The sequence below is a fragment of the Sciurus vulgaris genome (genome assembly GCF_902686455.1).
Source record: "Sciurus vulgaris genome assembly, chromosome: 6".
Lineage (NCBI taxonomy): Eukaryota > Metazoa > Chordata > Mammalia > Rodentia > Sciuridae > Sciurus > Sciurus vulgaris.
Window position 1 is genome coordinate 32987688 of NC_136466.1, and position 25507 is coordinate 33013194.

The following is a 25507-nucleotide window of genomic DNA, read 5'->3' on the forward strand; positions in this document are numbered from 1 at the left end:
GGGAGGTATTAGAAAATTTAGGAGGTGGAGTATAGTTGGAAGAGGTGAGTCACTGGGGGCCTGCCTTTGTAAGGTATATTTTGTCTCTGGACCCTTCTTCTTTCTCTGTTTCCCACCAGCCTTGATGTGAGTCATTTTGCTCTACCATCCACTCCCCACCATTCTGTTCTGCCGCACCACAAGCCCACAGTGAAGAGGCCAAGTGACTAGGAAACCTTTGAAACTTGTGAGCCCAAATTAATCTTTCATCCTTTAAGTTATCTCAGGTATTTTGTCACAGTGACAGAAAGCTGACTAACCTATCCCCTAAACACATAAAAAAAACCTCCTTCTCTCACTCTATGTTAGGACAGGATGGTCACTCAGTGAGAAAGAGGTGCTCTTGGGAGGTACACAAGAATAAAAATAATCTATCTTAGAAAAAAAATACAAAGTGGCTTCACGGATAATAGATACAAACATTCTGAGTAGGTTTATGACCAAATGATTCTTATTCTAAAATTAATGTAGAACTGACTTATTAAAAAGAAGACAACTGGGTGTAGAGGTGTATGCCTATAATCCCAGCAACTCAGGAAGCTGAGGCAGAGGATGGTGAATTCAAAGCCAGTCTCAGCAACTTATCAAGGCCCTAAGTAACTCAGTGAGACCCTGCCTCTAAATAAAATGCAAAAAAGGGCTGGGGATGTGGCTCAGTGGTTAGGTGCCCCTGGGTTCAATACCCAGTACCAAAAAAAAAAAAAGCTTGTATAATTGGACAACAGTAATTTTTTTTTTTTTTCAAGTTTAAACCCTTTTATTTACCAACCTATGAAAACACCAATAATGTTTAAGTATGATACCCCATGGAATTTAAGGAGTTAAAAGTACTCGATGTTATTTAACAATTAGCATTTTAACTTTGTAAATTAATCCGATGTCTCTACAAACACATTAGAGTAATCCCATACATGCTAACTCTAATTCACTTATTCTGTAAAAACCAAGATATCAGACAAATGTCCTGAACAGTATTTGCTGTCTCTTTCCTGCTGAAGAAAAGTCCTAGAAACAACTGATATTAGACACTTTATTAACATCAGTATTTTATTAGCTTGACCACCTAGAGACTTGTGAGTTATTTTCAAAGACATTTTACTTTTATTAGTTTACCCAATTTGAACTTTTTTAAATCACGTGAATTAAAAGTATCCGGATCCATTTTTAAATCTTAATTTTAGGAGCGCTCAGTTTTGATACAGACAAAACATGACATCAGACAGCACAACATACAAATAACACAAAATCAAGGCCTTGTAACTTTATAGGTGAATCTCCATTGCAATGTAACAGATGTTCAAAAACTCTAGTTGAATAAAAAATAGAACTGATCAAAAAATCATGAGCTCAAAAAAACATACAATTAAAAAAACAAGAGTCCTGGAAAAATGATACGGCCGATAATTACTTTAGTAAATTACCATAGCATTTACTTTGCTGGAGTTTTAAACACTCTTTTTACCTTTTCTTTCCCTGGGTTTGAGACCGGTCTCCTACTGAGCCTTTAAGCTTCTTTCATTTATATTTCGATGCAAGCCTTGACTGAGATCTGGAAGGATCTAATAGGTTTCAACAGAAACTTTGTGTCTAAGGCATTTTAGCCATCTCATCAGGACAGGTTGGATGTTAAAGAAAATTATGAGACCTTATTTTCCATTACTTTTGAGACTGAAGCTACTTTGCTAAGTTACCCTTCAGGGCTGTCGGGAGGGGGAGTCCAGAGAAGGAACCTTTGGGGTCCACCCGAGAGTAGCCTGGGCCGAGAATCCCGCAGTTGTTTCCACCCTTCCTCCACCTCCGCCACAAACACACAACAGAACCAGATACAGACGGGCGCCAATTTCTGATCCACCAATTGAACCCAATCAGCGCCCTTACCGACGGAGACTACCAGGCGTCCCTGGCTCCCCTCCACCCTTAGGGCGTCCCCCAGGGCTGCAACCTGTGGCCCCCCAGGCACGTCTACCGACCACTGTTCGGCCACTCTCACGAGTCACCGAACAGTTGCCACCAAAACCGAAAGCGCGCTCACAGAACCAGACCAACTAACAAAACACAAGACAAAGACAGACAACTTCGGGGTACCCCTTCTTACTTCCAAGGTCGACTCCGCGGATGAGGGGGGGCCGTCTTATCCCGGATGAGCCCCCAAATGTAAGGCCCCCAAAAAGAAAACCCCAACTCTGTCCCATGGATCGATGGCAACCCCAATCAACCGCAGGAGGCGTCACTTGATGCAAACCGCAAGAGGTGTTTATTCCAGAGCGCTGGGACCCGACTCATGACTCACGCAGGAGTCCAGGAGTCGAGTCCTGGACAACAGTAATTTAAAGACATGCTACAGAATTAAATATTCACACTGTTGAACTTTTCTTTAATTTTTTTTTTTTTTTTTTTTTTTTTTACCTTTCCTGTTGTCTGACCATATAAACCAAACATTTCTCGTAATCTCTCTTCACTGATTGCTTCAGGTCTGTCAATTTTATTCCCAAGAATCAGTATAGGCACATTAGCAATAGTTTCATCTGTCATTAATGACTGAAAAAAAGCAAAACAACATAAAAGACAAGGTAATTTGAAACCATGTAAAGGGCTTATTTTGTTAAGGTACCAAAAACAGTCAAGGACTCATTCTGATTTTCTTTGGTAAACTTTCCCCAATCTTAAGATAAGTACAATGAACTCATAAATTCAATTCTTCTGTCTCCCTAAAGTTCTTTCTGGAAATGTTCATTCTGCTATGTAAATCAGTAAAGTAGAGTTGCTAAAGCTAACATCTTGGAGGTGGGCAGAACTGATTTAATTTCTGGTTCTGCTGCTTTTGAGTTATAACTGTGGGCAAGTTAGCTTCACAGAAGCTCAGAGAGAATAGGAAACAGTAGCACCTACCTTATGGAACTGATGTGAGAATTAAATGAAGTAATATGCACTTCTACAATGCCTAGCACAGAGGAGGTATCAGGAACTTCTGGACCCTGTCCCATGACCACAGAACCCATTTGGTCTATTCCTTATAAAGGAGTATTTGTCTGCTCTGGGTAGAGGTATGATTTGCTTCAGTCAAACCATGGAATTGCTTACCCTTTGGCCCCAGATCTATTTCTGGTCTTATCTGCTATTGCTGAACCCTTTATAAAGCTCTGGCCTGGAAGAGGAAAGGAGAGGTAGCTAAACATGTACCTGCTCACTTCTGGAAGTGGTGTCAAAGATGGCATATCCTCTTTCTAGGTTCTAGTCAACTCCTAAAGAAATGGCATCCCAGAATGACCAGGGACTCAAGATAAACCCACTCCAAGAATGAAGTAGACATGAAATAGACGAGGATGGGCACACTGTGTAGAGGGTGAACTCCTAGAAGAGTCTTCAAGAAGGTTGTCTATGTTCATGTTTCCTCAATTTCAAGTAATTCCTCTGCATTCCAAGTAATCACTACTTAAAGCAATCACTAAGCTCAACAAATTGTTAGGAATTTCATCAGAGTATAGAAAAGTTGCATTCTGATACCATATTTCCACACTTAATTCTTCAAATTTACCACAGTAATTTTTCTATGTTTAGTTTTAATTATTTAACTTACATCAAGTTCTTCTTTTGATTCTAACAGTCTCTCATGGTCTGCACAATCCACAAGAAATACAATGCCATTGATAGCAGGAAGGTAGTTTTTCCATACTCTTCGGGCTAATAAAAACAATCAGGAGTTAGAGAATTTATTTGCTGGTCAAACCTAGCAGATGGTTTGAATGAAGACTCCAACAAGACATTAAGAGTAGTTCTCACAGTTGGACACAGTGACATACACTTGTAATCCTAGCAACTTTGGAGGCTGAGGCAGCAGGCTTGCAAGTTGGAGGCCAGCCTCACCAAATTAGAAAGACTGTATCGAAATTAAAAAACGAAAAGGCTATTGATGGAGCTCACTGGTAAAAAACCTCTGGATTCAATCTCTAGTACAAAAGAAAGAAAAAGAGTTAGTTATCCCTTAGCTGCTGCTATTTCACTATATATTAAATTGCTCTTGTACCCAGTGGTGCCAAAATCTTTCCAGAACAGCAAAGAAGAAATGAAATTTCAGGTTATTCCTTGATTGTGGGCAGTTCTAATACTCTCCCTCAATTTTCCTAAGTAAGCAGAATTAATGTTTTCTACTATGGATAATGATGCATGGTAATTTCACAGAACTCCTACTATATAAATCTAAAATACAAGCAGTAAAAATTATATACACAGACACAGAGATACACACAAACATATATGTACAGTATTAATTTTCTTTTTTCTGGGAGGGGGTACATTTTACCACTGAGTTACATTCCTAGCCCTTTTATTGTTTTATTTTGAGACAGGATATCATTAAGTTGCTGAGGCCATCTTTGAACTTGTGATCCTCCTGCCTCAGGCTCCCAAGGTAGGCATGTAGTGCACCACCATGCCTGGTCAGTATTAATTTTTGACATTTTCAGTTTATAAGGTTTTTGCCAGTGATAAATCTGAAATCAGTGACAGAAGGATATTAGTACCAGGTTCAGGCTTGGTAGGTTAAAATAATAAAAGCAAACTGCCCTACCCCAAACAGAAAACAAGCTAAAAAGCTAAAATAATTAACTAAAGATGTGAAACTTAAAGGGCCATTTTTTTCATGGTAGTCTTTTTCATAGAAGCAAACAGTTTTGGGGACACCCTGGGGAAAAGTAACTTTTCTTTTTTTAAATATTTTTTAGTTGTCAATGGAACTTTATTTTATTTATTTATTTGTATGTGGTGCTGAGGATCAAACCCAGTGCTGCACACATGCTAGGCAAGCACTCTGCCACTGAGCTGCAACCCCAGTCCAGTAACTTTCTTCTTTGAGTTTTACGACTTACCGTGGTCTTCAACAAACATTAGGTTCTAATTCTTGTTAATCTTCATATCACCAAAATTTATATATATATGTCAAACAATTATTGTGTGCATCAAATGTGCTTGCACTAGCCACAACCATTTAAAATCCCTTCAAATGTACGTAAGATCAGAATGCCCATTAACCCTGTAATATGCATTAGTTATGACTTACTCTGTGCTGGATACTGTCAAGTAGTTTGGGGAATATTAAAAAAAAAAAAACCCCAGAATTTTAGTTCTACATTTTAGTTTAGGAGATAAAACAGTTTTTCCCAAGTATGTTGTAGACCTGTACACAAATACTCTAGGGCTAAGGAAGCTAAACTGACAGTATTCTATCCTGGGAGTGGCTTCCCAGGGAAGGCAGCAGAATGTACACTGGGCCCTGAAGTGGTTACTTATGTACACCTGGGGATGGCATGAACAAAAGCACAGAGGTGGGAGATCACTAAGCTTTGGTTTGAATGGAATAAAGAGAATGGGACTGTGTGCAGTGGCTCACACCTATAATCCCAGCTACTCAGGAGGTTGAGGCAGGAGAATCACCAATTCAAGGCTAGCCTGGGCAAATAGTGAGACGCTATTTCATAATAAAATTTTTAAAAGGTTGGTAGGTCAATGGTAGAGTGTTTGCCTAACATGCTCAAGGCCCTGGTTTATGCTCAATCCCCAGCACCACCAAAAGAAAATAATAATAATAATAATAACAACAACAATAGTAATAAAATAAAATATAATAAAATTAAAGGGTGAAGGAGGGAAAGGAGAGAGGAATACCAGGGAAAAAAGACAAGTCAAAACTAGATTATAGAGATATGGAATGCCAGGTCAATGAACTTGGCCTTAATATTGTAAGTAATGAATTATCTACTGAAGGTATTTTAAAGAGCAGAAACATGTTCATAATGTGATTATGACAACAGATGATAGGTAGACTGAAGCAGAGAGAATGGAAGTTAAATTTTGCAATATATTTTTATCACCATAAGTGACTTACACTAAAACTAAAAGGAATATTATGAAAATTACCCCTTGCTTTTAAAGCATTTATCTGGGGGTAATAATCCCTAAACTTTAAGTTTACTCTGGCTTTGCTTTAATAGAATGATATTTCATGCACTGGAACATAATGGCCTTTTAACTAAGTTAAAATAAAACAAAGAGACTATAATAATAACAGAATCTTACCTTGAACATGTCCACCCAGATCAAAAGTTGTAAAAGTCATGCCAGCAATAGTCAGTTCTTCTGAAGCTAAAAAAAAAAATTGCACAACATTTTATGACAAAAAATTAGAAATTCATTCAAAGCATGCATTAAATTTAATATTTGATTTACTGTAACTGCAAATAAGGAAATCAAACATTTAGGAACTAGTAAAAGAATACCTTGTTATAATTAGATATAATCCAATTAAAACAGATAATATAACAAAAATTATAATAGCCAATTCTGATATTCGCTACTCATCATAAATCTAACATGTTTTTCCTTTTCTCATTCCTGCTGAAAATATCAACCTATTCAATTACTGTTCTGAATTCAAATAACTGCTGTAAATTAAAACATTTTATGTAATTCTTCTTAAATGACACAGATGCAATAATCTTGTCTTTTTTTTCTTTCAGTGCTGGGGATTAAACCTAGTGCCTTCAGGGGTGCTACATTCCCAGTCCCAAGACAGTATAAAAGCAAACACAATTTATAATAAAAAAAAAAAAATTGGGAACATTATTTCTTCAAATATTTTTTTCTGCTCCCTCCTTTCCCCTTTTGGAAGTTCACTTACAGGTTTCTTAGACTGCCTGATACTTAGAATCTGTCACTGAGGCTCTTATTTTTCTTTCAGTCATTTTTCTCTCTGTGCTTAATTTAGTATCCTTGCTATCACTGGTCTTTCCTTCTGCAGTACTGGTACTATCTAATTTACTATTAATCCTATCCAAGGAAATTTTCATTTTAGATTATATAATTTTCATTTTTAGAAGTTCCATTTGGGACTGGGCATGGTCGCACACGCCTGTAATCTTAGAGATTTGGGAGGCTGAGGCAGAATTACAGATTCAAAAACAGCTTTAGTACTTAGGGAGGTCCTAAGCAACTTAGCAAGACTGTCTCGAAATAAAAAATAAAAGGACTGGGGATGTGGCTCAGTGTTTAAGTGCCTCTGTGTTCAATACCTGGTTTTAAAAAAAAAAAGTTCCATTTGATTCTATCTTCCATTTCTCTTCTCATTAAGTACATGTTTTTCTTTAAATCCTTGGGCACACAACAGCTGTTTTAATGACCTTATCTGCTAATTCCATCATTTTTTATCACTTTGGGAAACCCCAAAGTGATAAAAGTCAGTTTCTTCTGACTGATTTTTGTCCTGGTTATAGATCACACTTCCCTAGTTCTTTACATGTCTAGTAATTTTAACACTGGATGCTGAATTTTGTGGTATTTCTTTGAACTTTGCTGGAAGACAGTTAAATTGCTTGCAGATTCTTTTTTCTTTTTTTGGTACTAGGATTGAACTCAGGGGCATTCAACCACTGAGCCACATCCCTAGGCTTTTTGTATTTTATTTAAAGACAGGGTCTCACTGAGTTGCTTGGGGTCTTGTTGTTGCTGAGGTTGGCTTTGAACTCTCCATCCTCCTGCCTCAGCCTCCTGAGTCACTGGGTTTATAGACATGCACCACTACACCCAGCTGTAGATTCATTTTTAAGTTCTATTAGGACAGAGTAGTCTTTTCTTTGGGGTTACTTTAGCCCCACTACTAAGGCATGATCCCTCTGGGTCCTCTATTCAATGCCCTGTGTATCTGATCAAATATGCCCATTCTGGTTGGTAGAACTTGAATATTCCCAGTCCCATGTAAGCTTTAATAATAATTTGCTAACAGCTCCCTACAATTGTTCTTTCTCCAGAAATGACTCCTTGATTGGCCTTGTGGAGTTTTTACCCTATGCATGTACAGAATGGTGTTCAGCCATGCACATTTCTAGAGTTATTTCTCTTGAGTTCCCCATTCCCTCCCAACAAATTCTAATCATTTTGGCCTCCACAAAGTCTGATCTCTGTCTCCTCAACTCAGCAAGACAACTGGGCTATGTTTGGGTTTCCTCTCTTTGTACCAGGTCTGAAAATTACCTCCTACTATAAAGCTAAAATAAAGAAAAGTTTCCCTTTCAGGAATTATAATCTTGTGCAATTGCCCAATGCTTGAACATTGTAGTACATATATTTTTTTTTTTTTTTGTCTAGTTAACTAGTTATTTATAGTGAGAGGGTAATTCCATACTGTTACTCTTTCTTCAAGGCCAAAGCAGAAGTTCCCCACAATTACAGTGGAAGTGCTAGTGTTAACTTTTCTAGCCCAGAGTAGTTTATTTTGTTAACAAACTTGTTAGAGTACCAAATGAATTAAATATTTAATATGATCATTGTTCAAAGTCACTAACCATAAGGAAAAGATAATACTTGGATATGGTTGGCAAACCACGTCCATGGATATAATCACCAATATACTCTCTGCTCTGTTTTTAAAAAAAGTTCTAATTTATTAAGATACACAACACTGTTAAAACACAGAAAAGGTTCCTCTTGCCCCTTCCCAGTTAATTACCAGCTCCACAGAAACAAGCATTAATCTGAATTTTATTACCACAGGTTAGTTTTGCATATTCTAGAATTTGAGATAAACATCATATAACAAGTAACTTGGTGACCAGCTTCTTCTATGTAGATAATATGATTAAATATAGTTCATTCCCCTTTCTTGCTGAGTAGTACCCCACTGCATATTCATTTTATTTTAATAGACATCAGAGGTGCTTCCAGTTTTTTGGATACTACAAAATAAAGCTGGAATTTTTGGTAAATACATGTTTTCATTTTTCCTGGATAAATACCTAGAAGTAGAATTGTCATATCATAGGATATATGTATGTTACCTTTTTCACATATTTTTTATTTGAAAAATGTAAGTTGAAATGAGTGTATGCTGCAGCAAAGTAAATACAGCATCTCTTTTGTGCCACTGTTGTATCCTTAGCATCTAGGAAAATGTTTGGTGTGAAGTAAGCACTCAGTATTTGCTGAATAAATGAAAGAGAACAACATCAAAAAGCAAAATAATAACTTATACCTAATACAAGACCACTCTGTAGTCACTTCCAATTCTGCTGTCTTTGCAATTTTATATATTCAATTTCACCATGATCATTTTCTCTTTAACAGTACTGTTCTTGTATCAGAATCTTATTTGTCAAGTCTTCTCTCTTCTCCTAATATAAAAAAGGATTTATGGGCTGGGGATATAGCTCAGTTGGTAGAGTGCTTGCCTCACAAGCACAAGGCTCTAGGTTCAATCCCAGCACCATTAAAAAAAAAAGGATTTCTCAATTTTATGAAACATTCCTTTTCTAACCTGATCTAACAATTTTATAGAGAAAACATTTTTTTTTTTTGCAAGCATATTAAGCAGGTTTTATTTAAAGGTAATAATACAGACTTCTCCCGGCAGGAAGAAGGGGGCCATGGCTAACGTTCTAAAAGTCCCCAGAAGTGAGTGCACCCTACATCTTTTATAGGTTAAAGTCTCTTTTGTTCTCCAGTTCTCTCCCCCTTATCTCTCCTTCCTGTCTGCGTGACTAGGCCTGGTTTTGCATTAAGTGAGAAGCCATGGGAGAAAACAGTTTTGTTGTGTTCTTCTTTAGTCATTTTTCACCTCCAGTATAGGAGATTGAGCAGAGGGACACTCTAACGCTGAGTTACATTCCGAGTCTTTTATTTTGAGAGAGGCTCTTGCTAGAGTTTGGCCTTGAATTTACCTCAGTCTCTAGAACAGCTGGGGTTACAGGTGTGTGTTACCATACCTGCTCTTCTTTAGTGTTTGAACATTTACTGAACTATACTATTATCTGATTTTGGTCTAGTTTTCAATTTCATATTCCTTATTAAAGCTATTCTGATTCTGATATGTGAATGCTAACACATAATAAGGCCGGGGGAGAATATAAATTCATTGGATTAGACAAATGGGAATGATAGGAAGGGAAAAGGGATTGGAATAGGAAAGACAGTAGAATGAATTGGACATAACTTTCTATGTTCATATATGAATACATAACCAGTGAAACTCCATCCATATCATGTACAATCACAAGAAGGGGAAGTTATACCCATTTATGTATAACAGTCAAAATACACTCTACTGCCATGTATATCTAAAAAGAACAAATTAAAAATATACATACAAAAAAATAAAATAAAGCTACATTGGACTGGGATATAGCTCAGTGGTACAGCACTTGCCTAGTAAGTGCAAGGCCCTGAGTTCCATTCCTGGCACCACAATCAATCAATAATTACACTCATTACTCCCTCATTAACCTTTTATTGACCTGTCTTTAAACTTCGTGCCTACCTGATTTATAATCTTTCACCAGAAAAATTAAGGTCACAGACATGTATAAGTTCATTTTAGGCTGAGGGCAATGGCTCAGGAGGCTGAGGCAGGAGGATCCGATGTTCAAAGCTAGCCTCAACAACTTATTGAGGCCATAAGCAACCCAGGGAAATCCTGTCTCAATATAATAAAAGGCTGAGGATATGGTTCAATTGAGTGTTAGGCATCCCTGGGTTCAATCCCCAGTACTCAAAAAAAAAAAAAAGGATTCATTTTAACATGAACTTTATTTTTTGAAACATACTCATTAAATAATCTTATTTCAGGATGGCACATATTAAGTAATTTACAGGATAATTACTAATGTTTCTCAGGTGGTCTTTCTAAAAGGAAACAGGAAAGTATTTGAAAAACTGCTTTATAACTTTCTATATCAATACATGTCCTGTTTTTTGAAGTAATTCTATAGTGTTTATTTTTTAAATATTATTTATATTGTGGTGGTAGGGATTGAACCAAGGGCCTGGTGCATGCCAGGCATGTGCTGTAGTTCTGAACTACATCCTCAGCCTCTATCAGTCTCACATTCTTTAGCTTGTGTTTATATTAGACATTGTTGACAGTTTCAGAAATAGAAAAATAACTGGCTAACGAGTTGAGAGTACCAGCAATGTATAAAACTATAAACTATCTACTGAACAAATGATTAAAATAATTTGGTCTTAAATATATAAGAAATTCAGGCTATGTAAACAAGATAATCCTGACTATTTACCAATCATGTCACAATCTAACTTTTTAAGTTTTCTAGCAAGAAAAGGAAGTAGTAATAGATAAAATGGTATGAGTATTATTTTAAGACCTAAATATATTCCTTGGAAGCTAGGTAACTTGTTATTTACTATTTTAGGAAAAGCTCAAACAAACTGATCATAATATACCCATCAAAAAGCAAACAAACAAAAACAAAGCCCTTTTGGTTAGTGCATATGATTCAGCATCACTTTGATCAAGTATTATGTCAGATGGGGGAATATACTTACTGGGATGTAATGTTGGGACATGTTGTCCAAGTCTGTCATCTTTTAGCATGTGTAGCAATGTTGTTTTTCCAGCATTATCCAATCCAAGAAATACCAATTTACCAGTTTTCTTATATAATCCTGTAGATTAAGAGCTCTGATTGGTCAAAGTGATATTGACACAGATTATCCAAATGACTAAATTTTGCCTGAATAAGCTTGAATTTCTAAATTTATTTTCAGTCTTAAAAGAACTATCTTAAGTCTATACATGATTTGGGACTTCAAATAATTAGAAAATTAAAATTGAAACAGTTGGTGCAATATTTTTATTTCCTAAACCTATCTGCAATAGTAAAAGCTGATATGTTAACTTAGGGGAAAATATCTGTGTTCTCTATTAGGAAAACAATGAAAAAAAAAAAAAAACAACTTGACATCATGTATTTATAAAGCTAAGCTGAGGGAAAGTTTTTTGTTTGTTTTTGTTATTGGAGAGTAAATCCAGGGGAACCTTACCACTGAGTTACATCCCCAGCCCTTTTTATTTTTTATTTTGAGAGAGGGTCTTGCTAAGTTGCTGAGACTGGACGTGAACTTAAAATTCTTCTTCCTCAGGCCTCCCCAGTTGCTGGGATTACACATGTGTACCACCATGCCAAGCAGGGAAAATTTTAAAAAAAAATTTTTTTAGTTGTCAGTGTACCTTTATTTTATTTATATGCTGTGCTGAGAATCAAATTCAGGGCCTCACACATGCCAGGCAAGCACTCTACCACTGAGCCACAACCCTAGCCCCAGGAAAATTTTTAAGTGTTTTTTTTTTGTTTGTTTTGTTTTTTGCTTTGTTTTTTTTCTTTTAAGTTCTAGGTATTGAACCCAGAAGCATTCTATCTCTGAGCTATGACCCCAGTTCTTTTTAAATTTATTTATTTATTTATTTGGTACTAAGGATTGAACCCAGGGTTGCTTAACCCCTGAGCCACATCCCCAGTCCTTTTTATGTTTTTTATTTTGAGACAAGGTCTGGTTAAATTGCTTAGGGCCTTGCTAAATTGCTGAAGCTAGCTTTGAATTTGTGATCCTCCTGCCTCAGCCGCTGGAGTCACTGAAATTACAGGCATGTGCCACCACGCCCAGCTCCAGTCCTTTTTAAAAATAATTTAATATTTTTTCGTTTTTGAGACAAGGTCTTGCTAAGTTGCTGAAGTTGGACTTGAACTTTTGATCTTGTCTCAGCATCCCAAGTCACTGGAATTACAGGCCTATGTTACCATGCCTAATTAAAAAGAGATTTTTTTCATGAATGAAAACAAGTATTTTTGGTGAAAAAATAACTACACATTTTTTCAGCCCAAAAGTTAAGAGTTTCATTGTTGAATTTATTTATTAAATTAGACTAAACTATTGATCATAAGATTACATAAAAGTAAGCAATAACAACAAAAAACAAAAATCCCACACATATAATTTTAGAAATATCAACCAGGCACTGATAAACTGATAAATGCTAAAAATGCAGCACTGATCATTTTATAGTAGACTGGCATTTAAAAGCTAAACACTGAACTTCATTCCTTTTTTTGGTAGCACTGAAGATCAAACCCAGGGCCTCATACATGCTAGACAACCATTCCATCACTGAACAACATTTTCAGCTCTTGTTTTAATTTTATTTTGGAACAAGGTCTTGATAAACTGCCCAGCCTGGCCTTGAATTGGTGATTCTCCTGCCTTAGCCTCCTGAGCAGCTGGGATTATAGGTGTGTACCACTATGCCAGGCCTGAACTTTACATTTTAAAATTTAAAAAAAAAAAAAAAAAAAAAAAAAAAAAATTTTTTTTTTATGCTGGGACTTAAACCCAGGGCCTTCACAGTCTAAGCATATATTCTACCACTAAGCTATACCCACAGCCTCCTTATGTGCTTAGTTATCTAACCCCACAAAATTATAAGAGAACATAGGACTTATCTTGACTTATAGCAGAAGCTCAAAAAAAATCTTAATAAATGAGCTTTCTAGGACATTAAGCTCTTATGGTTTTTTGTGTGTGTGTGTGTATGTGTGTGTGTGTGTGTGTGCGTGTGTTATTGGGGACTGAACCCAGGGTGCTCTACCACTGAGCTACATCCCCAGACATTTTTAATTGTTTTATTTTGAGACAAGGTCTCATTAAATTGCCAAGGCTGATCTCAAACTTGCAGTACTCCTGCCATGGCCTCCTGAGTAGCTGGATAACAGAGGTGCACCCGACTACAAAATTAATTTCTTTTGTCAAGAAAATGTTCACAGAAGAACTATTTATATAGGAGATACAATTCTGTAAGTACTGTGGCCAGTCTGAAACTGCTGATCACTTTGTAATTATATGAAATCTAGTTTACACGATTGATGATTACACAGAGACTAAATATAGGGTAAAATCTGAAAATTAGGATACTGGAATATGCTAAAATGTTTGTTAATTATTGCAATAATAAAGCTATGTATCTCAACATAAAAGTTAATTTGGGGGCTGGGGTTGTAGATCAGTGCTAAAGTGCTTGCCTCGCACATGTGAGGAAGTGGGTTCCATCCTCAGCACCACATATAAATAAATAAATAAAATAAAGGTATTAAAAACAAAAGTTAATTTGGGCAAGCACAGTGGTGCATACCTGTAATCCCAGTTAGTAGGAGGCTAAGACAAGAGAATTACAAGTTTGACCTCAGCATGGACAACAAAATATCTAAATGGCTGGGGATATAGCTCAGTGGTAAATTATGTCTGGTTCACTCCCCAGTGTGTAGGGGGATTATATAACTTAAAAGGGATGAGTAATTAAATGTGATTGTTATGATTTCAAAGCTTGCGTTCTTGCTGGGTGTGGTGTCCTATGCCTATAATCCCAGCTACTTGGCAGCTGAGGCAGGAGGATCACAAACTCAAGGCAAACCTGGATAATTTAGCAACACACTGTCTCAAAGATAAAAAGAGCTAAGGAGGTAGCTCTGGAGTAAAACATTACTAGGTTCAACCCCAGTACCACAAAAAATAAATAAACAAAAAACCTTGAATTCATAACTACTGGCTTATATATAAAGAAGATATATGCAAATGAGCTTACTTATAGAGTAAAAAGGGCTACCATTACCTAAAAATTGTAGTACACTGCTGAACCCACTGTAAATCCAATCGAATATGAAGGACATATCCAAATCTTACAGGATCTGAAAAAGAGTTTGGAATTTAGTAGTCAACATTATACACCAACATATATTAAACACTAACAGTGTTAAATACCAACTCTGAGTAAATAGTCCTACAACAACCTTACTATAAAGAGTTAAGCACTAGTGGGCACAGTGGCACACACCTGTAATCCTAGCGGCTCAGAAGCCTGAGACAGGAGGATTGTGAGTTCAAAGCCAGCCTCAGCAACAGCGAAGCGCTAAGCAACTAAGTAAGACCCTGCCTCTAAATAAAATACAAAATAGGGCTGGGGATGCGCTCAGTGGTTGAATGCCCCTGAGTTCAATACCCTGAGTTACTCCCCCCACCCCACCCCAAAAAAGAGTTAAGCATTATTATCCAGGCCCATCTAACCTAATACATACTAACACATAAAAAAGCAAAATGTCATTAAAATATCAAATAGAGAACGTTCTTTGCCCATCTAAGTAACAAAATGAAAAAGAATTACAACAATCCAGACTAGAAAGAATGGGGTAAAAGAGGCACATAGTTCATGGCAGTATATAGTAGTACACTTTTTTTTTTTCCTGGAGGAGGGGGTGATACTGAGGATCGAACCCAGGGTCGTCTACAACTGCGTTACATATCCAGTCTTCTTTTGCTTCCTTCCATCGTTTCTAGATAAGGTCTTGCTACATTGCAATGCTGGCCTTGAACTCTCCATCCTCCTGCTTGGCCTCGAGTTGCTAGATTACAGGTTTGTGCCACAGTGCCTGAATTAGTACAAATCTTTTTCTTTCTAAATTTTTTTTTTTTTTTTTTGGTATTGGGGACTGAACAACCCAGGGTCATTTTGTCACTGAGCTACATTCCAGCCCTTTTTAATTTTTTATTTTGAGACAGGGTCTCACTAAGTTGCTTTGGGCCGAACCAAAATGCTGAGGCTGGATTTGAACTTGCAATCCTCCTGCCTCAGTCTCCTAAATTACTGGGATTACAGGGATGTGCCACTGTGCCCAGTAGTACAAATCTTTTTCAAAACCAACTTGGCAATATGTCTGTATGATACCATTTGACCCAAGAATTCTTTACAATTTATCCTAAATGTAGAAAATCTTTATGCATAAAGACATGCTTAATTGGTGTTACTTAAGAAAAATTTTGGAGCTGGGCATGGTGATGCACACCTGTAATTCCAGCAACTTGGGAGAGTGAGATAGAAGGATCAGGTTCGAGACTGGCTTCAGAAAACAAGCAAGACCCTGAGCAACTTTGGTGAGACCCTGTTTCAAAATAAAAAAATATAAAGGACTAGGATGTAACTCAGTGGTAAAGTGCCCTTGGGTTAAATCTCCAGTACCAAAAAGAAAAATGAAGATATTCTACGTTCAATAAATTAAATAAATTATAGTAAATTTGGTCCATGGGATATTTACTACATCCTTATTGGAATGTTGGGAGGAGAAAGGAGGAAGAGCAGGGAGAAAAGAAAGAGGATAAAAAGGAAGGTTGTGGTAATGAAAAAAGTTTCCAAATCTGATTATACCTGTATGGAATAAAGACCCTTTTTCTGTTTCTTTTGTTTTGTAAATAGCAATTGCCAGGTAGTCGATTTCTTGTCTGTTTTCTTTCTGCTTTTTTAAAATTTTAATGATATTGCTCAATGCTAAAATTTTTTAAAACATAGAAAATAGAATATAGTTCAGTCCATCATTTACTTAACATAGACTTGAAAAACTAATAGAGTAATATGGAAAATATGAGGAAAAGCCTCTTGAGAGAAGAAAGACTGCATATACAAAAATATACTTTCAGGTCAACAAAGTTCATTTTCTAGATAGGAACAAAAGAACCCAGGCCTGAAACTTGGGTTGAGTTCAAAATATTTGAAAGGCTGTGCTATCTTTAGCATTCTTTAGACAAAGTCTGACACACACATGGCTTAAATGGTACTTTATATTCTATATATATATAAAAAAGAGAGAAATCAATCCTGCTTCTAATGTCTCCATCCAAAATATGATTTCTACAATTCTACAGAGGGCAACAAAGTGCAGTTACAGAAAGCCTATTAGGATAATGGTTTGCCTGAGTTTAAAGATTAAGTAGGAATTTGCTAGAGAGTTGTGAAGGTTGGGTAAATCAAGAGGTCAAGAATTGTTGGATGACATGATTGTGATAGGTTGGAACAGAGAGTAAAAATCAATGGGTTGCTAGAGTTGTGGCTCAGTGGTAGAGTGCTTGCCTGGCATGTGTGAGGCCCTGGGTTCGATCCTCAGCACCACATATAAATAAATTAAAGATCCATTGACAACTAAAATATATTTTAAATAAAAATCAATGGATACTAATTAGTGAGGCAGAAGCCAGAGTGATAAATCATGGACTAGGCATTTGTACTTCACTCTTGCTATCTATAATAAGGATAAACAAACAAACAGCAACAGTGAGTCAGATATTGTATTAAATAATAAAAAAAAGCAGCTATCATTTATTGAACCCCTACAAACAATATGGTCTATAAACTTAGAAACTAAGACCAAGGGCTCTGGAACCAGGACTAGACTACTTACTGTCTACCTTGGGCATTTCACTTTCCTCACTCATAAAACAGGAATAATAATAGGTGAGTTCGTTGTTGTAAAAATTAAATAAATTAGTATGCACACAGCATTTAGTATATGGCATAGTAAAGCATTCCAATAATGTCACTTGCTATTGTTTCTTCTAGTATATTGCCCACAGTTCTATGCACTTTATATATGACATCATTAAACCCCCCAACTGCCCTTCAAAGTTAATATATTAATGTTCCCATTTTCCAGAAAAAATTGAAGTTATAATAACTAAGTTTCAACTATTAGTGATTGATACATTAAATTTCAACCCTGGACCTTTCTGACTTCCATGTCTAGGCCCTCTCCCTCCCACTGCAGTGGTTCTCTAAAGCTTTCCAATAGCGTAAAAAATATAAATTTGTTTAGATCATGAAGCACCTTATTTTTCCTTTTTCGGTGCTAGGGATCAAACTACTCAGGGCCTTGTGCATGACACGCAAGTGCTCTAACACTTAGCTATACCTCTAGCCCTAAGTACCTTTTTACTGTTTTTGATAATGGAGATTGAACCTGGGGGCACTTAACCACTAAGCCACATCCCCAGCCCTTTTTATTTTTTTATTCAGAGACAGGATTTTGCTAAATTGCTTAGGGCTTCACTACATTTACAGAATTTACAGGAACATGGAGTTGTACTACCATACCTGGCCCTGAGTACCACTTTTAAAATCACTCCTGCTAAAGACATTTAATTCCTTCCTCTTCCTTTATCCCACATTCAGTTATCCCACAATCTTATCAATTTCTTTAAGCGAAGACTCATCTTTTTTTTTTGGCTCCTATAGGAATCAGTGAGTCAAGAACCTTTCATCACCAAGTATGGTGGGCATGCATATGTAGTCTCAGTTTCTCAGGAGGATGAGGTACAGTGTTTGAGCCCAAGAGCTTAAGATCCTGACTCAAAAAAAAAAAAAAAAAAGCAAGGTTGGGCCTTACAGATGTAGTTCAGGGGTAGAACATGAATGAGGTCCTGTGTTCCAGCTCAAGCAAGTCAGAAAAAAATCCTTATATACATTCCTAACTACCATCTTTTTTTTTTTTTTTTGGTACCAGGGATTGAACCCAGGGACACTTAACCACTAAGCCACATCCCCAGTCCTTTTTTGTATTTTATTTAGAGACAAGGTCTTGCTGAGTTGCTTAGGGCTTGGCTAAGCTGCTAAGGCTGGTTTTGAACTTGTGATCCTCCTGCCTCAGTCTCCCAAGCTGCTGGGATTACAGGGATTTGTCACCGCACCTAGCTCTAACTACCATCTTAATCTCACAATTTGTCTCTGTCCATCTTGTACACTGCCTCCAGAGTGGCTTTAATAAAATGTTATCTTGGACTTGACTTGCTATGACTTAGTCAGGGTGACAATAACTATCAGTTTGCTGAAGAGCCTCTCAGCTCATACCTAATATATCACTGTAATTATTAATAGTGCTTCCTTTCACTCAGAAAGGTCCTGGTTTAGGTCATAGATTATTTGGCCACCTAAATAATGCAGTGGATAAAGAGCCACCAGTGTTTTGTTTTTTTCTCCTGCTGGAGATTGGACTCTTCCTTAGCCATTTTTATTTTTATTTTGAAATAGGGTCTTGCTAAATTGCTAAAGAGCTTGTCAAATTGCTGAGGCTGGCCTGAACTTGTCATCCTCCTGCCTCAGACTCCCAAGTTGCTGGGATTACAGGTGTGTGTGCCACCCTGTTTGGCCCACCAGGGGTTTTTGAGCTCAGAAATGACTCAAACTCCTAGTCTAGTACTCTAGAAATTCTACTATTTGCCTTTTAGCTACTGATCCAAGCTTACCTTATATTATGTCCCTTTTTGTGGCTTTCCCTGCATCAAAGTAAACTTTTTGCCATTCACTGAAGGGGACTCAAACTTTGCCACCTTAAAACCTCTGCCCATTCTCCTTCCCAACATCAGAATATTCTTCCACCATCTCTGCCTGTAATCCTCCTGCCTTAAACACCAGACAAAATGCTGTGGAAGAAATAAGTTCTCACGAGAGAAGGTCTTTAAGGACAAATGGGAATGGAAGAACCAATATAACCCGGAAGACAAGAAGAATTAGAAAAGACAGTGATAAAAATGGGAAGGAAGAGTTAGTGACCGTAAGTACAGCTGCAAAGAGGTTGGTCACAGCTGGCTTTGGTGATGAGGAGCCAATTGTTGAGAGCATGAGCAGACTACAGAACAAAACTTGTAGCCAGTACTTAAAGCAAAGCAAGGCTTACTTATGATTCATAAACTTTATGTTCTTGAACAAGTTACAAGTTTCTTCTGAAATCTCTCTTAACGTATTATAAAGATCAGATGAGATAATATGCACAAAGTAAGCCTGGCTGCTGTTATTATTGAGAAGTGAAGGAGAACTTCTCATTCACTTAATTGGAAAAGTTAATTGGAAGAAGAAGTGAGGGAGAGATTCCCCTTTCATAAGTTTGAAATGGAATGAATGAGATTTTCTCAAGGATGGATGAGGCTTGAGAATGATGATAAGGGAAAGAAAGGAACAACTGGAAAGGGAGAGGTTAAGTGGGAAAAAATTAAACTAAAAGGAAGGGACAAAATCTGAAGGGGAGCTTGAACCGAGAGGTATCTTTCCTTCTTAAAGAGTACAAGGATAGGGGGCTGGGGAGATAGCTCAGTCAGTAGAGTGCTTGCCTTGTAAACACAAGGCCCTGGGTTCGATCCCCAGCACCACCCCACCCCCAAAAAAAGAGTGCAAGTTCAGGGGACTGGAGTTGTGGCTCAGTAGTAGAGTGCTTACCTAGCATGTGCGAGGCCTTGGGTTCAGTCCTCAGCACCACATAAAAATAAAACAAAGGTATTGTGTCCACCTACAACTAAAAAAAAACAAATGATAAAAAAAAAAAAAAAAAGAGTACAAGGACAAAGCGCCAGGAAATCTGTGGAGGCGCCACAGATTTACACAATAGAGTAAGTGGTGAAGAAAAAAGGACTTTTTGCATAAGAATGGTACCAAAGCGCCAGGAATTTGACTCCAAAAGAGAAAGGGTGTAGAGAAATTTTGAGCAGAGCAAGTATCAGAGCAGCTACTGTGAGGAAAAAAACAGATCAAGTTAAATGATTGCTAAAGAGGCTTGGGATGTAGCTCAGTGGTACAGTGAATACATAAGGCGCTGGGTTCAATCCCTGGCATGGGGTGGTGGTTGGTGTATATTGCTAAGGAGATCTAAGGGCTCAGGAGGAACTGAAAAGCAAACATTCGAACAGTGACAATCAGCACTGATTTTTGACCCTTGACCCCCACAACCAGCAAGGCTTGGCTTTAGAGACTGGAGATTAGGGACTTCCAGGACAGGGATAAAAAAGGATAGGACTTGGAAAGTACTAATCAGAGGGACTGAAGTGATCTAATCAGAAGTCCAGGCTAAGTGGATAAAGGTGTATAGGTAACTAGTATACAGGGAGGATGGTGGTGATCAAAGGCATGCTTCTCACAAAATAGAACCAGGAGAATAGGGAGAAAGTATGTAAACCGAAACTCAGGTGTAGGGTGGACCACAATTTTACCAGCAAAGTGGAGAATAAGGGATTCCATAATTCAAGAGAAGTTTAGGTCTGGGTGGTGACAAGCTCTAAGGTCTGGCTCTGACTTGGACAGATAGAGAAGTGGAGGTGAAACAAATGGAAAGCCAGATGAGAGGGTACAATGTCCACAGTGACAGGCAGTAGAATCACTTAGAAGAGCAGAGGGCACTACTACAGAAAGTAAGACAAAGTTCTCAAAGGAAATAATGGTTGGTAGGTGAGGAATGGTGAAGGATGGAATGGAGTAAGTGGTAAAGAAAAAAGGACTTTTTGCATAAGAATGGTACCAATTTGTTGTTATAAAACTTGACCCAACAGAAGTAATGTAATAACATAAAACTCTACTTCCAAAGATAAGAGACATTTACACTTGTCTTGTGATTCATAACAACCTTAAAACTAAAAGTTATTAGAAACGAAATTCACTATTTTTGTTGTTGTTGAAATAGAAGTAAAAATATCCAACTAAGAATAAAAGTTACTTAGCTCCAGATACCTGAGCTCTGAGAACAGGTTACACAACACTATGAACACTCTATTAAGACATGTGAAGAGCAGAGGTCAAGAACGAGGAAATACATACACGTCAGCAGGTTTATTTATTCCATGAACACCAAACAGGAAAAGGCCCTAGGCAGATTAAAAAGTGATCTACTCAAGTGACATGAAAATCAGTGCAGAGGATATAATGGAACAGAACTTCTCAGATTACAAAAACTTTGTCCCTTTAAACCTTTATGGAAAACTCCCTTTATATGAAATTTCTAGAGCAGGCAAAATCTTAGACTAAGTAGATTAGTGGTTGTCAGTCTGGGAGATGGGAAAGTGGAAAGCAATTACTAATGGATACTGGGTTTCTTTTGAGGTAATGAAAATGTTTTGGAATTAGTAATAATAGTTGTACAATACTAGACTATGCTAAAAACACTGAACACTTTAAAAGGGTAAACTTTAGCTCAATAATACAATTATTGAAACAAGCAAAAAAATTAAAAAATTACATGAACATTTTACATTTATAACTCATTTATATGAATAATTAAGCAAAACCATTTTCTTCCCCTTTGTGGTGCTGTGGCTCCAACTCAAAGTTTCAAGCATGATGGGGCAAGTGTTCTACCATTCTATAATATGATTATAGAATCAATTCATTAATGATGAAAATCTATTATAATAGAGTCAAAGTGAAATGGAGCGAATGTCTGTCCTAGATTAAAAATTATTTGGTTTGGGGGCTGGGGATATAGCTCAGTTGGTAGTGTGCTTGCCTCGCAAACACAAGGCCCTGGGTTCAATCCCCAGCACTGCAAAAAAAAAAAAAAAAAAACTATTTGGATTTGATGAGGTGAGTTGGCACACCTGTAACCCCAGCAACTCAGGAGGCTGAGGTAGGAAGATCACTAGCCTCACCAATTTATCAAGGCCCTAAGCAACTTAGTGAGACCATGTCTCTAAATACAAAGGGCTGGAATATGGTTCAATGGAAAAGTGACTCTAGGTTCAATCCCCAGTACCAAAAAGAAAACAACAACGACAAAACTATTTGGATTTAGAATGTCTCTTTCAAGGTCTTGGGGTGGTACAACATGTGCTCAGTTTGTGTGAGAACCTGGGTTGTGTCTCCAGAACCACCAAAAAAGAAAAAAAAAAAAAGGGCGGGGGGAGATAAAATGCACCATTTGAAATACTATTGTTTCATTCTGGGAAAGCCAGTCAGTCTTTCTTGAGCCCTTTGCCTCTAGTATATAAGAAGAATATCACTTGCCTCACAGTTTTATGAATAATGATTAAATGTGATAATACACATGAAAATATTTTGATTATTACAGAGATATAGATGGATTTAACTCGTTCAGACTAAGTTAATTGCCAGGCACCTGTAATCCCAATGACTTGGGAGGTTGAGACAGGGAGATCACAAGTTCAAAACTAACCCCAGCAACTTAGTGAGGCCCTAAGCAATTCAGCGAGATCTGTCTCTAAATAAAATACAAAAAGGGATGGGGATGTGGCTCAGTGGTTAAGCATCTCTGGGTTCAATCTCTGGTACACAAAAAGACCAAATTAATTGACATTGAAACCATAAAAATTTAAATGCCAATTTGCAAAAAAAACTTCAAAGTTAGCAATTTTAATATGAAAAGTTTTTTTTTGTTTTTTTTTTGTTTTTTTTTTTTTGGGTGCTGGGGATCGAACCCAGGGCCTTGTGCTTACAAGGCAAGCACTCTACCGACTGAGCTATCTCCCCAGCCCCCTGAAAAGGTTTTTAATGGCATTCAAATTTTACTTTAAATATTAATGCACTATCATTCACTATTACCAGAAAAGGCATTAGAACAGTTTCCTTCAAATCCAGGCAAAGAAATTTCACTAGAGAAATTTTAAACTATTTTAGGATTGAATGTGTAGCAATATAAGTGAACCTTTTGGTTCATGTAGTCAACAAAAAATATGTATTCAAGTTTCCTTTAGAAAAAAATTACACTCATTTGAAAGGAGGTTAAAATCATGACAAATATAAATAGTAGGACTTTCTTTTAAAGGGAAAAAAACAAAAACAAAACACAACTTGCCAACATTGAACTAAGGAAATTAAAATTGACATACCTGATGACAAATTAAATTCTCAAAACACTCTATTTGAAGTTGTCCTAAAAACTATATACTGTGATGGGAGAAGTGGCACATGCCTATAATCCCAGAGACTTGGGAGGCTAAGGCAGGACTGCAAATTCAAGGCCAGTCTCAGTAACTTAGTGAGACCTTGTCTCAAAAAGATAAAAAAGGAGGGCTGGGGTTGTGGCTCAGTGGTAGAGTGCTTGCCTGGCATGTGTGAGGCACTGGGTTTGAATCTCATCACTGCATATAAATAAATGAATAAAATAAAGGTCCATCGACAATTTTAAAAATATGTAAAAAAATAAAAAAGTACTGGTGATATAGCTCAGTGATAAAGCAACCTAAGTTTAAGCGCGCATGCGCACACACACAAAACCAAAACACTATACAAGAAAGGTACAAGAAAGGGACCATGGCACACCCCCTATAATCTCTGAGAGTTGAGAGGCTAAGGTAGGATGATTTCAGGTTACATGCCAGTGACAGCAATTTAGTGAGGCCCTGTCTTGGGGAGAAAAAAAGGGGTGGAGGAAGCACCCCTGGGTTCCATCCCCAGTACAAAAACAAAAAACAAAACAAAAATAAACCAAAAAACTTTCAACACTGTGATTCACTGTGATTATTTGCTTAGAAATTAAATAATTTAAAGAGTTTTAGTCAATTGTGTACTTAAAAAAGGGGTGGAGAAATGATGAATCATTACTATAGAATTCTAGTTTGTAAGCTCGGAATGATGTGGCAATGATTTTCATTTGTGATAGACTAATCTTTTGCATTAAGTTTTTCTTGAATTTCTACTCTAGCATAATAGTACAAGGCAAAAGGTTAAAATGCACCTTATTTAAACTGCTAACCTTCACAATTACACAGCTTCTCTAACATTTCTGAAATGAAGACACTTTTCTGCAAACTCAGAAAATGCCAGTGAACATCTGAAATTTTTTTTCTTGAGATAGGGTCGTGTTAGGTTGCCGGCTGGCCTCCAACTCCTAGGCTCAAATGATACTCCCACCTCAGCGTCCTGAGTACCTAGTAAGACAGGCAGGTGCCACCTAGTTTGGCTGCCTTTAAACTTTTAAAGTTCAAAATATTTTGGTGACAAACAAATCTACTGAAAGATACAACAGTAATACACATTGCTCTGCTAAACCATTAATTACTAACAAATTGTAAATCTTAGTTTATTCATCATCTGAAAAATAGAGATGTTACTACTACTTTCCTTGGCAGACTATTTTGTGCATAGGTAGCCCCTTACACATAGTTGAAAATAAATATTCCTTTCCTTTTTCATTCGCTACAATGCGACTTACATTCCTCATTTCCCCCCTCTCCAACCCACTGGGGACTGAACCCAGGTTTATTTAACCACTCAACTACATCCCCAGACCTTTTTATTTTATATTTTGGGACAGGGTCTCCCTAAATTGCTGAGGCTGGCCTGGAACCGGGAACCTCCTGTGTTGGCCTCCCGAGTAGTTGGGATTACAGGTTTGTGACACCACATAGGGTTGGTTCATTCAATGTGATTTAAGAGATTCTTAACCGATATTTTATCATTGAACACAGTTCTTCAGAGGAAGACAATTGGTAATATAGAGCTTGATGTAAGAACATGTAAACAATGGTAAACTTAATTTTTCAAATTAAGTGTATTTCTTCACCTCATTTTGCCCAATATACGAAATAGCTTAAAGTCCTGACAAATTTGGTTCATCCAACTAACGATATTGGAGTTTAAACCGTTTAAAAACAAATTTTTATCTCGTAGAAAAATCTCTAACTCACTAGCTTTCCAAAGTATCTTTTTCCCACTCGGCTGGGACTTGGCTATGGCAAAATGTTAACTACCGCCAGAAAGAAAGTTCGACTTGCTTCCACAACAAACTGGAAGAGCTAAAAACAACACGCCGTGTCACAGCCTCTCCAGCTGTCAATAACCCCTGCCGCCTTCGCCTTACCAGGTGAGGAAACTGAGGCCCATGAAGAGGCTAACCTGCTGTCATCTCGAGCTTTCCTGAAATAACAGCGCCTGACTGCAGCGGGGTCCTGAGGGACATCAGGACGGCCCCAAGGACCTCAGATGGGACCCATGGTCCCTCAAGCCACCCGATTCCGGGCGAAAAACAGGCGCCTCTTCTCAGGGCCACCAGCAGGAGCCCAAGGTGGGCCTAAGCCTTAAAGTGAGCCTTTCTCGGGGTCCACA

At 37.4% G+C, this 25507-nt stretch overlaps 1 protein-coding gene across 2 annotated transcripts in view; it reads right to left on the bottom strand.

Annotated features, from left to right (window-relative positions):
• The window catches only part of SAR1B (secretion associated Ras related GTPase 1B), a 31582-nt gene that overhangs the window by 5647 nt on the left and 428 nt on the right, over nucleotides 1-25507 (bottom strand). Inside the window, exons 2-6 of one of the 2 annotated variants that reach the window (XM_079144282.1) lie at nucleotides 14480-14555; nucleotides 11365-11484; nucleotides 6112-6177; nucleotides 3617-3720; nucleotides 2446-2577 (exon numbers count right to left, since the gene is read on the bottom strand). In XM_079144282.1, coding sequence (XP_079000408.1) covers nucleotides 2446-2577; nucleotides 3617-3720; nucleotides 6112-6177; nucleotides 11365-11484; nucleotides 14480-14537 — 480 coding nt within the window. In that variant the 5' untranslated portion in view covers nucleotides 14538-14555. The remainder of the gene's footprint in view (nucleotides 1-2445; nucleotides 2578-3616; nucleotides 3721-6111; nucleotides 6178-11364; nucleotides 11485-14479; nucleotides 14556-25507) is intronic. The other variant, XM_079144283.1, reaches the window with a different exon arrangement.